Source organism: Diabrotica undecimpunctata, chromosome 3 (genome assembly GCF_040954645.1).
Source record: "Diabrotica undecimpunctata isolate CICGRU chromosome 3, icDiaUnde3, whole genome shotgun sequence".
Taxonomy (NCBI): Eukaryota; Metazoa; Arthropoda; class Insecta; order Coleoptera; family Chrysomelidae; genus Diabrotica; species Diabrotica undecimpunctata.
Window position 1 is genome coordinate 56,363,598 of NC_092805.1, and position 17,641 is coordinate 56,381,238.

Genomic DNA, 17,641 nt, shown 5'->3' on the forward strand with positions numbered 1-17,641 from the left:
ATAGGTAGGAGAATTTATCCCTTATTACTATCTACATACAAATTTAGTATTGTATAACAAACAATGGTTATTTAAAAAACTCGAAAGAAGTAAAAGGGATATACTTCGTTAAAAAAACACTGTAATACTGCAGTTTCACTGGAATAATGAGCACAGAGTGCAATGGAAAGATGCATTAATAGGCATGAAAGAAACGGACAGCAAAAAGAGGAAAATTAAAAAAGCACCCCTTATCTTACTTAGTGAAGAAAAAATCTCGAAAAATCTTTCTAAAGATTAAAATTTTTACTGCACAACGAAAAACCAACCATTAAAATTGATAAGAAATAAGCTCAAATCCGACTCGCTAGGACTAAATGTTGCGAATTAAGCTGCTTAGAATCTACTACGAGTTACTAATAAGTATAAATTAAAATACCCACTATGGCTCCCTTCGATAGCCCTGGTGAGATAAATAAATATAATTCGTAGGTGCAATAAAACAATGAAATTATAATGGTTGTAATAAACAATCAAAACATCGCTAAAGCTATGAGGAAGCTATGGTTAGACTTACTGGTTGGTACAACGTGGCCTTTTGATACTTGCACATACGAATATCAACGACTTTCTATGTATACTCTGCTCAACAGTCAACTCTGTCTTTCGATAAACCTTCACTCTCATCGATTTCAAAATCCATTATGATGAGCAGCAACCGAATGGATTAAGAGGAAAAGTGTCTCGATTAATTCATACAACCTTATATAAAGTTCAGACAATTTCTAACGTACTGATAAAACTTGGTTTAGGCATTCAAAAAGTTGTCCAAGTGGTATGATATTCACTTTCTGTTTTTCGGTCCTTTAACATGCCATATAGCCATGTTCGTTTCCTTTTTTTAATTCGTTTTATTTCCTTCTTTCAATAATAATGCACTTCTATCCAATTCGCAATTTGAAAATCTTTTCACCCGACTGATATTTAAAAACAACAATACTTTGTACTTTTGAAATCTAACTGACTGAATGTATCTGATTTATTGTCTCACTTTTATTTTTCAACGTAGTCTCTGTTAAGGTTAACCCATGTTTGCAAACTATTTTCTAGCATTTCTAATGTTTCTAAAAAGAAAATTTGTTCGACCTCTACAAACCACTGATTTATCGCATGTATGACATCATTATCTGAAGAAAATAGTTTTGAAAACAGGTGGTAATCGCTGGTAACCAAATCCGGAGAATGTGACTACTGGAATGCTCAACTAATTCGAAACCTGCGTAAGCGATTTCATCTGTGGGAATGCAATAGAACACCTTTGCTTACCTTCCTCCCCGTACGTTTTACTTTTATTGTATTAGGTAATTTTGAAATTAAATTGCAAGAAAATTTTCTGACCGTGTGAAAAGACGATTGAAAATATCTGTTAGAGTTTGCTTGGGTACCTGTGTTAAAATTCAGGATACTTATGTTGTAGACAATTTTTTCATATTTAATTTTGTAGCAGGTATGTTATATTTTGTGTGTCTACCCCTTGCTCTGTATTTTGATCTCTACATCATAGTCATGGATCTAGAACACATCCATTACGACTTTGATTGCTTTGTTATATCTACATCGTGTAAGAAGACGACTTCTGAGTTTGCTAGCGTGTCTCTGTTAACATTTGTTATACCCATTTGGCAGAATTTTTTTCATATTCAATTCAATGGTCAGTATTTTATATATCAATTGGTATGAGATACTAATTACGTCAGTTATTTGTCTAGTAGTCACAAGCCGATCTTTCAATAGGAGGCCACGGACTTTTTTAACATTTTCTTGTATAGTAGCGGTTGTGTGCGCTCCACCTAACATGTTCAACTATACACAACTGTTTATCAGATGTACACTCATGACACCACCTTTTCACTATGTTATTGATAGGTACTGCAGACTCACCTCATCTTTCAACAAACCTTTATGAATTTTCGTTGGAGTCATCTCCTTTAAACGCAAGTATTTAATCACTGCTGGTTGACTGAAACGATCCACTATGATATTAAGATGCGATTCTCTCGAATTGGGACATGTACTATAAACACGCTTCGGACACAACCGAAATTGCATTCTGCACTGAATATACCTACCTAGGAATTGATTTCGACACCACAGGCACAGACAATAGGGAAATTAGAAAACGAATAACCCAGGCCCGTAGAACAATTGGATGCCTTAACGGAGTTCTTTGGAGCTCAGAAATTGGTAAAAGACGAAAATACAATATATATGAATCTCTCATAAAAACCAGCTTAACCTATGGTACAGAGACATGGAGACTAACAGAAAGCAATAAAAGAAAACTCGAAGCAACAGAAATGGATGTATTTAGACGATCACTTCGAATATATAGGGCAGACAGAATTAGAAACGATGAAATAAGGAATCGGATGGGGGTAGATGGATCAGTGGCAACAGACATAGAAAGGAAACAACTTATATGGTATGGCCATGTTCAAAGAATGCCAGAAACAAGACTACCAAAAAACGTCATGAAATGGATACCACCAAATCGTAAGAAACGAAGAAGACCAAAAAGAACATGGAAGGAGGGAATAACAAAGGCAATGAGCTCCCGAGACTTGACCGAAGAACAATGGAATGATAGAAATTCGTGGAAATTAGGCATCGGACAACGACGCAAGACGTTTTGAAACCGATATTAATATATATATATATATATATATATATATATATATATATATATATATATATATATATATATATATATTGCTATCACGGGAGATAGCGGTGAACCCATCGGTGCCCCTTCAACTTGTTTGTACCGTTGATCACCATATATAAAATATGTGTTGTTTAAGCAGTGCCAACCACTGGCAAGGTTCCTGGCTGAAAAGCTACAGCCTTACGCAGAAGAAGCTGATTCCTACGTTAAGAACGCAGGCCACTTCATCGAGAGTATAAAAGATGTTACTCTTGGGCCGGGACACTTGTTAGTAAGTTTCGATGTTGTTTCACTTTTCACCAACGTTCCCATCAATGAATCCTTGGAAATTATAAGCAGAAAATACCCAGTACCGCAAGATACCCTAAATTTGACGAGGCACTGCTTAAACAACACATATTTTATATATGGTGATCAACGGTACAAACAAGTTGAAGGGGCACCGATGGGTTCACCGCTATCTCCCGTGATAGCAAATCTTTTTATGCAAGACATAGAGGAACGGGCAATAAGAACAGCAGAATATAAACCCAAACTATGGCTTAGATATGTGGACGACACTTTCATCATATGGACACATGGAGTAGACAAACTTACTGCATTTCTAGAATACATTAACAGTATCCATCCCAAGATCAAGTTTACGATGGAATTAGAAAGTAATCAACAACTACCTTTCCTAGACGTCTTAATAATAAAGAAAGAAAACGGCAACATTGGATATACAGTGTATTGAAAACCAACTCACACTGACAGATACCTACATGCAGATTCACACCACCATCCTGCACAATTGAATTCAGTCATAAAAACTCTGACTATAAGATCTGAACGACTAACAGACGAAGAACACAAGAAAGAAGAAATGCAGAAAGTTACAAAAGCGTTAAAAAACAACGACTTTTCCACACACAGAATCGAAAAGGCACGAAGACCACAAAAAACAACAAACGAAATAAAAGAAGACGAAAAACCGATTGCCAAAACCACTCTACCGTATATTAAAGGCACAACAGAGAAGATAAGCAGGGTCCTGAGAAAACACAAAATAGAGACTGTCTTCAACACCGACAGAAAAATCGCAAACATATTACCATCTGCCAAGACAAAGATTCCCCTAGAAAACCAAGGAGTATACAAAATTCCCTGTGGAGAATGCGATAGAGCCTATATTGGACAGACAAATAGAAGGATCCAAGTAAGACAAGAAGAACATCGCAAGGCCATCGAATGATATTATGTTTGTAGTAATTTATAAATAATGTTAATAACTTTGTTTTTGGCCTAACGACAGGCAATTATGGCAATTGATGAGTTATTAAAGTGTGCTAAATATCAAGCAGATCAAAAAATATTTTACAATTTATTCAATTTGTTTATGACAGAAAGCGATTATTTAAACAACTGTACTTGTCCAAACAGTATGACTCTACAAGTATTTTGTAACTTGCAATCGATTCTTTTCGCTTTTAGTTTTAGGGTATATTAAAAAAACTTTAACATATTATTAAATTTTTTATTAAAAACCAGTTTGAATAGGGGACTTTTTAGTTTTTAGACCACTTCACGTTTTTTCAGTTTCTTTGACAAGTGAGGATTATCTATTCGCTTATTTCTTAATATGGGCTATGAGCAATTATCTAGTCAAGTCAACACTATTATAGAAGTTACCCATACTTTTTTAGTAGTCATTCAGACGGTTCATCTTAATTGTCCCCATATGGAACATAAGTCCGAGAAAAGTCTTAAATTCTGTTTGTGTTGTTTCTTTCCAAAACGCAATCCTCGATTTTTCTGAACGACTTTGTGCAAATATTTCGTCAGAGTCAATCAGAGTCACTTCCACCATTCATTTAATCTACATCGTCCTCGCCAGATGCTTCTAACAATGATTGTAATTCAGCAGTGGTCAATCTACGTTTATATTCACATTTAGCTTTTTTAGATGTCGAAGGTATATTATTTACATCCATCTTTTTATAAATACTATAACTCACTTTTACGGAGGTAATTAACAATTAAAATGTTCTACTAAAACTATCAACTTACGACTTCCAATACTATAAGGCCACTTGAGGTATAATACGTTTTTACTCAATAATAGTTCCTGTATAAGTAAAATTGTTTTTTAATGTGCTCCATTGAAGCACACTAGACATATTCCAGTTTTGCCATCACATTCTTCAGAGTATGTTTTAACTTTTTTAACTTTTTTATCGTCCTTTCTACTAGTCATGCTTCTTCTTAAAATTTTGTTACATCTTGTACACTTTCTTCTCTTTTTATTATCTACATCGCTTTGCCTGAGATGGTATTTTTGGGTGTAACTGTTCGTGAGGGTTACAACATTTCTTTATTTGCAAATGCCTTCGCGAACTCCAGTCTGAACTCAAGGATAGGTTGTCGCTTTTTTACGTTTTCTATTATTTAGCAACTAAGCATTTACTACTGCGGTATTAAATGCGGTATTAAATATTAATTCCACTGCCACTTTCCGGTACCACTTCAGAATTTTGCGTATTGGGCTTTGGTAAGAAGCCACTTAATCACTAAAATCAACACTCTTTTTCACCAAGTTATAATCGAGAATAGTTTGTGGTTTTAGTACTTGTGTATAATTTTTCTTTTCATCTGATTAAACCAAGATATAACTATTATGTTTAAATGTTGTAAGAATTAAAACTGGTCTTTTGTCGACCCATTTTATTACTTGTAAAATCAATAATGGGGTTAAGTTTCATCGTGAGTAACTGGTTGCAATTTTTTTAATCGAGATTTTGGTTTTACATGTTTTTATAGTAAAACATCTGCACATGAATAATTCGTTTCTTGAACAATGATTTCAATTCATCGACCAATAGTCTAAAATAAGGTTTTATTACGTCGTCTGGAATATTATAAACTGGTTCTTTTTCACAAATATATTGGAAATATGGTTTACATTCTATATTAATTAATTATAATTATAATTTTATAAATAATTATAAAAATCTTTTACTGCAACTCTTGTTCCCATAAGACCGTATGTTATAAATAAATATATTCCTATAAGAATTATCTTGAAAGATGAAAAAAATACAATAAAAAAGTGCAATATTAAGTGTTATTTAAAAAATAATAATTCATTCACGGGCGTACAGTTAAAAACAAAAGTTTTCAGTGTTCTATTGCTTGATTATTATTATCTGGTATTCTGAAAATGTTGACATTTTTTCCTGGTCTGATCTCCCTCAACTAACGTCATCTTTCTTAATTGGTGGGTTGTATTGATCAGGTCTCTTTAAGTGTTTTGTTGCTATCCATAGTGAATGATCTTCTTTAGACAATGTACTAATGTAGTGTTCAAATGTGGCATTGCGTACATCATGTAGCGCTCATCTTAATTGTCTGATTATCTACCTCTTGCTCTTTATTTTTCGACTATTAGTTGTATAATATAATTCGGAGTGTTATTTGTCTTTTCTTGATTTGGAATTGTTAATCGTGTAGCTCCATATGAAATAGTAGGAGATGAAAACGGCAGCATATTCATCCATAAAAAAAAGGAAACGCGATAAAGATATCTGAAACAACTGTTTTATGTTATAAGAGATGAAATAGTCCGAAATTACCAAAACAGGTGAACAGGGCACTATAAAGAGGAAGTAAAATTAGCTATGAAACAGTTTGAATGAGAAAAAGAAGTAAGCTTAGACCAAATACCAGCAGGAATTATTCAACTGAAGAAAAAAATTAAATCGATAACAATATTCACTCCATTTACAGAAAAGGCGGTGACCCGCAATTATTTTAAGAACTCCTTTAATAGCCTCCAGTCAACAATTTCCTAACCATGTTTAAAAAACGTACGGAATGCACTGTATATACTAACCCAAGTCGTCAACATACTTGTTGCAGTTATGTATTACGATCAACTTAAAGGTTATGCACGACTCCCCTTGTATAGGTACACAGGCAAGCACATGCGGGAGAAAAAAGATTTGTCATACCGTTACATTATGTCAAATTTTAACGTTGAATATTTTATGGTCCCCTTTGGGTTATAAAACGAATGATCGACTTGTTCTCGCACAGATCCCTGCTATGTAACTTTACAAAGCGAGTTTGCTGGGTATTAAAGAACCTTCTATGGCATCATATAATTTTACGCTAATATTTCACGTTCTGCGACGCATTCCACGTTTGACACATTGTCTTTTTTAGTTTTCTGTCATTCTATTTGTTAAATCCTATCTCATTCTCGTCACAGCGTCAAGGAGCAGTAAATGTGTGTACTGAACGGGAGGCATATGTCTAACAGTGAACGTTGGAGATTTTTCGAGTTTATCATATCTTCTTCTTTGAGTGCCTCTGTTATCGGAGATTGGATATCATTAGGGCGATTCTAATTTTATTTACTGCTGTTTTGAATAATTCGTTAGTGGTACAGCCAAACCACTCTCTTAAATTTCTCATCCAGGACATTCTTCTACGGCCTGGATTTCTGCGTCCTTGGATTTTTCCATGCATTATATTTTGTATGAATGTGTACTTTTGTCCTCTCATCAGGTGGCCAAACTATTCAAGTTTTCTCTTTTTTATATTCAGTATAACTTCTGGATCGTTATTTATTCTGCGTATTACCTCTTCATTTGTAATTTTATCCACCCAACTTATTTTTAGTATACGGCGGTAGCACCACATCTCAAAGCTTTCAAGATTTTTAACATTCTTCTGTTTAAGAGTTAATGCCTCAACAACCGTAAAGCAAAGTACTGAATACATACTAAGTAGTTAACTAAAAGTGGACGTATGCAAAGAGATGTATGACGTAATCGTATGGTATTCGCTAATAATCCTGTCACGTAATATGCCACACACTTCTGTGCGTTAATTCGTTTACGCAACTAAGCCTCTTTTGACATAACATATATAGGAGCAAAGATATATACCTATAGTCCTTTTAGCGTTGATGTATTTGATTTGTACGTCGTAGTATTCTATTAGTTAAATGGTACCATTTGAGGTACTTTACGTCACGATTGGACTAATAGGATCGAAGATACATAACTAAGGCCCTTTTGCCAAGCTACTCTATTTAATTTTTATATCTCATTGTATTATATTAGTTAAATTCTATCATTTACGGTACGAAACGTCATGATTGGACTAATAGGACCGCAGATACATAACTAAGGCCCTTTTGACAAGCTGATGTATTTTATTTTTCTATCTTATTGTATTCGATTGGTTAAATCCTATCATTTGAGGTACTGTACGTCACGATTGGACCACTAAAAACAAAGATACGTAACTAAGGCCCTTTTGACGTGATGCTGTATTTGATTTCTATGTCATTGTATTCTATTGGTTAAGTGCTATCATTTGAGGTATCGTACGTCACGATTGGACTAATAGGACCGAAGATACATAACTAAGGCCATTTTGACATGCTACTCCATTAAATTTTTATACCTCATTGTATTTTATTTGTCAAATCCTTTCATTTGAGGTACTGCACGTCATGATTGGACTAATAGAACTAAAGATACACAACTAAGGCCCTTTTGACATTGTTCTGCATTTGATTTTTCTATCCCATTGTATTATTTATGTTAAATCCTATCATTAGAGGTACTATACGTCACGATTGGACTAATAGGACCGAAGATACGTGACTACGGCCCTTTGGACATGTTGCTGTATTTAATTTTTTTATTTCATTGTTTTTAATTGGTTAAATCCTGTCATTTGAGATACTGTACGTCACGATTGGACTTACAGAAACGAAGATATATAATTAAGGCCTTTTTGACATGCTGCTATATTTGATTTTTCTATCTTATTGTATTTTATTGGTTAAATCCTATCATTTGAGGTGCTGTACGTCGCGACTGGACGAATTGGAGCGAAGATACAATAGGTAGTTGCAATATATCATAACCCGTTACTTTTAACCAAACATGATGCCAGAATGATTTGTAGATGAAAAAAATATATATATATTCTTAAATTTACTATTTCGTCGTGGGTAATATTATATTCAACAACGATGCCAAATTTCTGATGCTAAAATGATTGATAATGAAAGTGGGATATACATTTTCATGTATATAATGGCAGCGAGTAAACGGTAAAACCCTGAACTAAATATATATAATATTTTCACTGTACCATCATTTTAGACTCAAACATTTTCTGGAATAAACTTATATAACTCAGTAAGGGATAAAAAGAGAAAGCGGATATTTTAAAATACCAACACGGTATCAAAACTCTAATCAATGAGATGGTTAAAATTCTTGTAACAAGTACGGGAAAACAGTTATTAAGGTCTTGTAAAGTAGCGTCGATATACAGATGCTACTTTGCAAGACGATGCTAAATTGATGGTAAAAGCATAATGTATCGATGCGAAAATGATAGTAGGATATATAATATATATATATATATATATATATATATATATATATATATATATATATATATATATATATATATATATACTATAGACACGCTTCAACAGGTCCAGACCTATGATTATCTAGCGTTAGTCTAGTCTTATCTAACAAGTTTGGACTTATGTAATTTTCTAGCGTGAGTTATAACTTTGACAAAAGGCATGGTTATAACAGTAAATCTAATAAGATGTAAATAGGTGCTGGAGGGTCAAATAATACAAGTGGTGGATTTTGAATATCTATGCATCACACTGTCTAGCTACGGAAAACTCGAGGCAAGTGGAAGATTAAATGAATAGAACAGTCATCAGACCAATAATGACGGCAGACCAGCGCGGCAGAAACACGACCCGACACAGACAGAACAAAAAGAATGTTAGAAACATCAGAGATGAAAGTCCTTAGAATAATCGCTAGTAAGACACTATTGGATAGAACTAGAAGTACATATATACGATGGAGATGCAAAGTGGAGAACATCAAGGACTGGGTAAGAAAGGGAAGAAGTAGAATGGAACGATCATTTAAGTCGAATGACAACAAATAAAGTAAAGTAAGTAAGGCGAGAGACGGTTCCCCAATAGGAAGACGATAAGTGGGAAGACCAAGAAAACAATGAAACAACTTACTGGAGACACATTGAAGAACAGACAGAGTCATATCTATAAAAAGAAGAAGAAGAACAGTTATAGTTTTGCAGGGCAGAGCAAAGGTATCAACCATCATATAAGTTGGAAATTATCAGAAATGTTTTCGAATAACTTACATTTTATTTATTTTTTTAAGTCATACTTTCAAGTTAATAATAAGTGATTCCTTTCGTCTTTTCAGTAATACTTCGTAAATCTTCTAGGTTATCTGTTAATAACAGTGCCATATTACCCTTTCATTTCCTCATTAATGATTTCTTATACTAAAGCCTACGTTTGGATAATTAATGGAGGAAACAAATACTTGTATAACACCTCTCTTAATTTTTACGATTTGTCTTTTACGACTTTGGGCTTCCAGCTTTTAACATATAACTTTTTAACTAAAGAAACTAACTTGTTTTGTAACGTAGCTTTTTTGTTCTCATAGTAAAAAAAAGTATTTTGTATAATTCAAACATTTTAAAGGGGTCCTGAAATTGCTTTCTTGTGAGATGTTCAAGTTGAATATTATTTTATATGGGTTTAAGCCAACAAAGATTGTAATAAGCATTACATTTTACATTTCTTTTGACGTTTCGATTTCCAATTTTTCGAGATTTTTTCTTCACTTAGTAAGATTTTTTGCTTTTCCCTTTTTTTCTGTTCGTTTCTTTCATGACTATTAATGCATCTTTCCATTTGTAAACATTTACAGGTAAAGTTTTGGATAATTCTTATTTTTAAAGATTTTTTGAAAACGATTTCCAGATTGAAAATCTGAACATAAAAACAAATGTAAAATATCATTTTCATTAAATAAATTGTTGTTTAATCTCATATAACACAATATGCAAATCAAAAATTTTATTTTTAAACGGAACCGATCTAAAGGAAATCGTTAAATTAATAATGTTATTTTGCCATTTTATTTACTTCCACATAAAAATATTTGATATATCAAAATAGTAGTGTTTCGTTTTGACATTGAGATGAAAAACAAAAGGTCATAGGAAAATTTGTTAGATCAAATACGAACTGTTTCAATATAATATTTTAGAAATAATACACAAATAACTAATACGTCACATAAGGGTAGCTTCCGAATAATAATTTTAATTTTTCCGCAATGTTAGGTTAGGTTAGTTTTTTGAAGACTAACAGTTAACTATCACAGCAGCACTTACATTTCGTTCGAGACACTCAGCAATTGTTTAAGTGTCAATGCAGCTTTGCATAGTGAAGTATTACGAAACAATTTTTAACTGCATAGTTACCAGATTTCTGCAAGGTTGCGATGATAACCCTGCGATATCTGTATCGTTATCTGTTTATCTTCTGTAGTGTGATCTATTCCCATGATATCCAAAAACTCGAACTGGGTAATTGTAATTAAGTCCAAAATGACTGAATGTTGCGTTAATGCAACTATTCAAACGGCAATATATACCAAATTCATATAAAATTCTAAACATTAGAACAAGTTACTTTTATCAGTTATGAGGAAATTAACCATTGCATATTTTTAGGCTAGGAAAATAGAAGACTTGGGACAAGTTAATTTTCAGGAGGAGGAAAAGAATAGATTTAAAATGATCTATGTACCCAATTGGTTTAACATTGATCTCAAAACTGGAGTAAGTATTTTCAAAACAAATGGTGGATAGTTCTTTTTCTAGTTCCATTCATTCTTAATTAAGAGTTAGTGCAATTGATAATACATATACTTTTGAATCATATTTGGGACTAATACCATTTATTGAACAACTTTTTTTTATGTAATTGACAACTTAAGTTTGAGAACTTACGATCCAAAAATATAAATGGTAAATAAAATAAACAATTTTTTTAATGTCTATAAAATTTATAAAATATAGTTTTAATTGTCCCCTTCTTCCATATACACTCATGGACAAAAATATCGACTATTTTGGAATTTTTCAATTTCTTTTTGTAGTCACTATTATTTCAAAATAATTTTAGATTACTGATAATACTCATATAGTAGGCTGATGTACTCAACTGGTTTCAAATATTTTGATGTTTATTTTGACGTTTATTCAGTGGTTAGTGTCATTCGTACATTTTATCATAAAAAGCCTTCTTCACGTAAAGCAAAAATCATACTAATTCGGTTATTTTTAGTTTAATTTATTAAGTTTAATTAAATACTGTTTTTGTTTAACTAAGTTTAAAGTAAGTATCCCACCAATTCGACATTGCGATGAAGCCCAAGTAGCACATATTGTAATTTTGTACGAGGAACGATATGCACAAAAAGATATCGCACGACAGCAGAACTGAATCTATAGTTTCGAATACTCTAAAAAAATACCGCGAAACAGGAAATTTTGTACGAGGGCTGGTCAAGGACGCCCAAGGTGCACAACCGCAATTGATGACCGTTTTTTGGTTCTTAATTTTACACGAAATCGTTCATTGACATCGATGTACCTCAGAAATGAGCTACTAAATGTTAGACAAGTTAATGTGAGTTCACAAACAGTTAGACGAAGATCAAAAGAAGCAAACTTAAAGCCCAGACGCCCCGCCAAAGTTCCACGTCTTCTCCAAAAACATAAAGCTAGTCGTTTAGAATTTGCAAGAACACATATTTAGTGGAATATCGACAACTTGAAAAACGTTCTTTTGACTGATGAGACCAGAATCCTATTATGGAAGCCAGATGGTCAAAACTACGTCTACAGAAGAGTTGGAGAACGATTCGCCAGCTGCAGTCTCGGCCAGACCGTTAGTTTTGGAGTTGATGGCATAATTCTTTGCGAAGGTATTAGTTGGGAGGTACGTACCGCACTTGTGGAAATGATTGGACGGATGACTAGTGATTCTTACGTTTAAAACATCCTGCAAGATCATGTTTTGTCATATGTTGGTTACATTGGATATGAACGATTTACGTTAATGCACGATAATGCTCGACCACATGCCGCTGCCATAGTGAGTAATTATCTTGATGAGGTTCAAATTCGAAGATTGGATTGGCCACCGTTTAGCCCGGATTTAAATCCAATAGAGCACATGTGGGATCACCTAAAACCCAGCTTACGACAAAGAAATCCCGTTCCAAATACGATAGAGCAGCTTCGGCTTGCTGCACAGGATGAATGGAATGCAATTTCCCAAGGATATGTCTAAAATTTACTTGCAAGCATGCTGAGAAAGATGCAAGCAGTAGTAAGAGCTAGAGGCGAAAATACTCGTTACTGATCATGCACTTCTTTTAGTTAAAACGACTTTTTTAAGCAATTTAAATTATCATTTAAGTTTAGAGTAAAATAACCTTATTTACCTAATATTAAACATTTATTGTTTTCACAATTTTCTCCGTATAAAAACTTAAAATTGTTCTTAAACATTGTTAAAATAAACTCTATTTTACAATAAACGACTTGATTGACCAGAATTTATTTTGAAAAAACAAAAATTAGAAAATTCCAAAATATTCGATATTTTTGTCCTTGAGTTCTTTTGAGTTCTTTGAGTTCTTTTTTCTTATTCTCTCTCTCTCTCTCTCATTTTTCTTATTCACATTTAACAAAACTTAGATCCCACTGATAAACAGTTTTCGAACAATATGATTTAGTTTTTTGTATTTCGTTGACGCTCATCGTACCAATGGTGCTGATACATAATGATGAGAGAAATTAATTAACGACATAATGATTTTTTAAATTCCAATTGCACTCGTCAATTTTATATCTTATGAAAACTAACCTACAAAATAATGAAAAATGTCATGTCAGATTTGGTTACGATATTTTCTTATCTTACGTTTCTTGGATTTGTCTAAAAATACGCTATAGAATTGTTAGTTATTCAATAGGTTAATGATGTCTCATATTTTCCTTTTGGATTGCCTATTAATCCTTACTATGTACATCCTTCTTCTTATTGTGCCGTCTTCTAAAGAATGTTGGCGATCACTTCTTTAAACGCTTCTCTATCTTTTGCAACGTGAAATATCTGTTAAACACTGAGGTTAGTCCAATCTCTGCTATTCCTCAGCTAATATTTTTTTTCTTCTCTCTACTCTTCCTTACATGATGACGTGTAGAAGAGACTATTTATCGTTTCGAAGTTTGTGGCCCAGATAGGATGTTTTTCTTATTTTAATCGTGTTCATAAGGTTTCCGCCATGTCTAATTCGTCTTACCACGTCTTCATTTGAGACTTTTGCAGTCCAAGGAATTTTAAGAATACGCTTATTTAGCCACATTTCGCACATACGTATTTTATAAATCCTTTTCGAGCTATTTAAATTCTGACCTTTATCTCCTCATCTTTATCTAACTGTGTGTTTATAATTGCTCCGAGGTATTTATACTTGTCGACCCTCTCTAATGGTTTATCCTCCAATTTATTTATTTTAATTTAGTTAGACGGTCTATATTTTCGTCGTTTAGGATTTTTAATATTTCTACTGGAATTTCATCAGGACCTGGTGCTTTACCACTTTTTAAGGTTTTAATTGCCTGTTTCATCGCTGATATTAGAATTTGTATATTTTCATTAGTTGGTAATGTTTCATTTATTTCTTCCCTGTTATCTCTCATAAGTTCTCCCTTTTTCCAAGATGGTGGCCGGGGGACAACGGTAGTGACCCCTCAAACTTGAACTTTAGCTTATAATAACCACCCACACAGATAAAAAAAAATAAAATTGCGTCTTGTCAAAAATGTAATCTCAATATAACTTTTCAAAAGGACTAATACTTTTAAGACGCCTTTATGAAACGCCACTGCGAAACGCCACTCAAATTGTGATTACCAAATTATAATTTGCTGAAACACATCATGAATACGTCTGTTGTTACAGCTGTCTCACTGCAAAGGAGCGCATATTACCAATTAAAATGTACTGAGAACTATCAAAATGTGAACCGATATTATTTTTTCTTATTAATAACCGGCGTATTTAATTTGCACCTCGTACAGTTAGTATACCATGTTACATTTATGAGTCAACTTCCCCAATTCTTGTTAGAGTATATATGTAACTGATCATCATCAATTAGCCTATATTTGCCCACTGCTGAACGTAGGCCACCCGTAAAATTGTCCACCTATTTCTATCTTGAGCTTCTTGCATCCAGTTTGTGGTGATGCGCTTGATATCATCCGTCCATCTAGTCGGTGGTCGTCCTCTGCTTCGATATGCCTCTTGCCTTGGTCGCCATTCCAGAATCTTTCTGGTCCATCTATCATCCGTTAATTTGGCAACATGTCCGACCCAAGCCCATTTAGCCATGGCTATTTTTTCAACTGCATCTGTGACTCCTGTTCTTCTGTTCTTGTGTGTAACTGATCATTATCTTCAAATTCACTAACTGTACATAAAAAATTTTTATTGTAATTGATACAATATTATAAATAATGCTTCAATATGTTATTAGATGTTGACGATACACTTAGGACAAGACGAAGTTGATTGTTTCTCAGCTTGGTTATCGGCAAGGGACGTAGGCATCAAAGATGCTCCAGATCCAGATCATAAAGTAAATTATGGAAAATTGTTGCTTCAAGCTCTGTTTGAGCATTGGAGAGGAGTCGAGACTGATCCAGAACATAGCCTTTACTTTAGCGTCCCTAAACATATTCCGCTTATTTTAAGGTAATTTAAAAATTATTATATTCAACTTTTCATTAAATTATAAGTTATGCATTTAGTTTCCAAAACATAGTGAAATTAGGATAAACGCTGACATGTTTTCAATATCTCTTGGTAGATATAGTTTGGCAGTAAACCATAATTTGTAAAATGAACTCCTTATTATAAGCGTGTCGGTTTTATATCTATAAAAATCAATAATAAAGAGTTTACTTTATAATTTTTAATTTCTTGTATTAATCCTCGAGTACACGCACACGTGGTGCGTTCGACCACACTTATTTGCGCACCCCACTTTCTAACTGTTTGTGAGTTTAGGTATATGGAGCACGATTTTTTACCTGAAATGCATGTTGTATTGTAACTATACGCGTTAAAATATTAATTTTAAATTATAATTTATCTATTACTTCAAACAGCTTACCTATAATTTAATTTGTCTCAGGCTGTATTCTTGTGGCTCAGTATCTCTGTTTTTGTATTTGCAAGTAAGAGGACCAAAAGGAATAATAAAAATATACCTAAATATCTAATGTAAATTTTATCAACATATTGTATAGCAAATAAGATCAAAAAAATATCAAATATAAAATACATCAATATACACTCATGGACAAAAATATCGAATATTTTGGAATTTTCTAATTTTTGTTTTTTCAAAATAAATTCTGGTCAATCAAGTCGTTTATTGTAAAATAGAGTTTATGTTAACAATGTTTAATGAACAATTTTAAGTTTTTATGCGGAGAAAATTGCGAAAAAAATAAATGTATAATATTAGGTAAATAAGGTTATTTCACTCCAAACTTAAATGATAATTTAAATTGCTTGAACAAGTCGTTTTAACTGAAAGAAGTGCATGATCAGTAATGAGTATTCCTCCCTCTAGCTCTTATTACTGCTTGCATCTTTCTCAGCAAGCTTGCAAGTAAATTTTGGAAATATCCTTGGGAAATTGCATTTCATTCAGCCTGTGCTGCTCTATCGTATTTGGAACGGGATTTCTTTGTCGTATGCTGCGTTTTAGGTGATCCCAAATGTGCTCTATTGGATTTAAATCCGGGCTAAACGGTGGCCTATCCAATCTTCGAATTTGAAACTCATCAAGATAATTACTCACTATGGCAGCAGCATCTGGTCGAGCATTATCGTGTATTAACGTAAATCTTTCATATCAATGTAACCAACATATGACAAAACATGATCTTACAGGATGTTTTAAACGTAATAATCACCAGTCATCCGTCCAATCACTTTCACAAGCGCGGTACGTACCCCCCAACTAATACCTTCCCAAAGAATTATGCCATCAACTTCAAAACTAACAGTCTGGGCGAGACTGCAGCTGGCGAATCGTTCTCCAACTCTTCTGTAGAGGTAGATTTGACCATCTGGCTTCCATAATACGATTCTGGTCTCATCAGTGAAAAGGACGTTTTTCCAGTTGTCGATATTTCACTAAATATGTGTTCATGCACATTCCAAACGACGAGCTTTATGATTTGGAGGAGACGTGGAACTTTGGCGGGGCGTCTGGGCTTTAAGTTTGCTTCTTTTGATGTTCGTCTAACTGTTTGTGAACTCACATTAACTTGTCTAACATTTAATAGCTCATTTCTGAGGTGCATCGATGTCAATGAACGATTTCGTGTAGAATTAAGAACAAAAAAACGGTCATCAATTGCGGTTGTGCACCTTGGGCGTCCTTGACCAGGCCTTCGTACAAAATTTCCTGTTTCGCTGTACCTTTTTAGAGTATTCGAAACTATAGATTCAGTTCTGCTGAGACGTCGTGCGATACCTTTTTGTGCATATTGTTATGTTATTATTAATCTAATTTATTGTTATTATTTATTATTAAAGGTTCCATTTATAACACTTACAAATTTTTTAAAGTCTTTATTACTAATTTATTTCACAATATTTATTTATCGCGTACAATTATATTTTCGGACTCAAACTAACTGTTCTTCAAAAACTTTCGTGTTTATATATAAAATACAGTTATTCTCGAAACGGCATTTGACCTTCCAGAACTTCTCCGATCGTCGTGGAGCCAAACAGGTCTTTTACCGTAGAGGACTAGACATTTCTGCCGGCAGGTATATGATCTGGAAAATACTTGAATGAGAAAGGATATTAGTAATAAATATGTTTACAGTTTTGAGTCATATGACACGTCATTATCTATCGTAACATTGCCCCCTCTTAAAAGATGGTTCCTCCTGGAACCTTGTCGG

General features: G+C 33.4%; 1 protein-coding gene across 1 annotated transcript in view; it reads left to right on the top strand.

The window, feature by feature from the left end:
• Positions 1-17,641, top strand: part of LOC140436827 (WD repeat-containing protein 48 homolog) — a 62,819-nt gene that overhangs the window by 25,473 nt on the left and 19,705 nt on the right. Inside the window, exons 9-10 of the mRNA XM_072525957.1 lie at positions 11,303-11,410; positions 15,187-15,404. Of these exons, the coding sequence (XP_072382058.1) occupies positions 11,303-11,410; positions 15,187-15,404 (326 nt within the window). The remainder of the gene's footprint in view (positions 1-11,302; positions 11,411-15,186; positions 15,405-17,641) is intronic.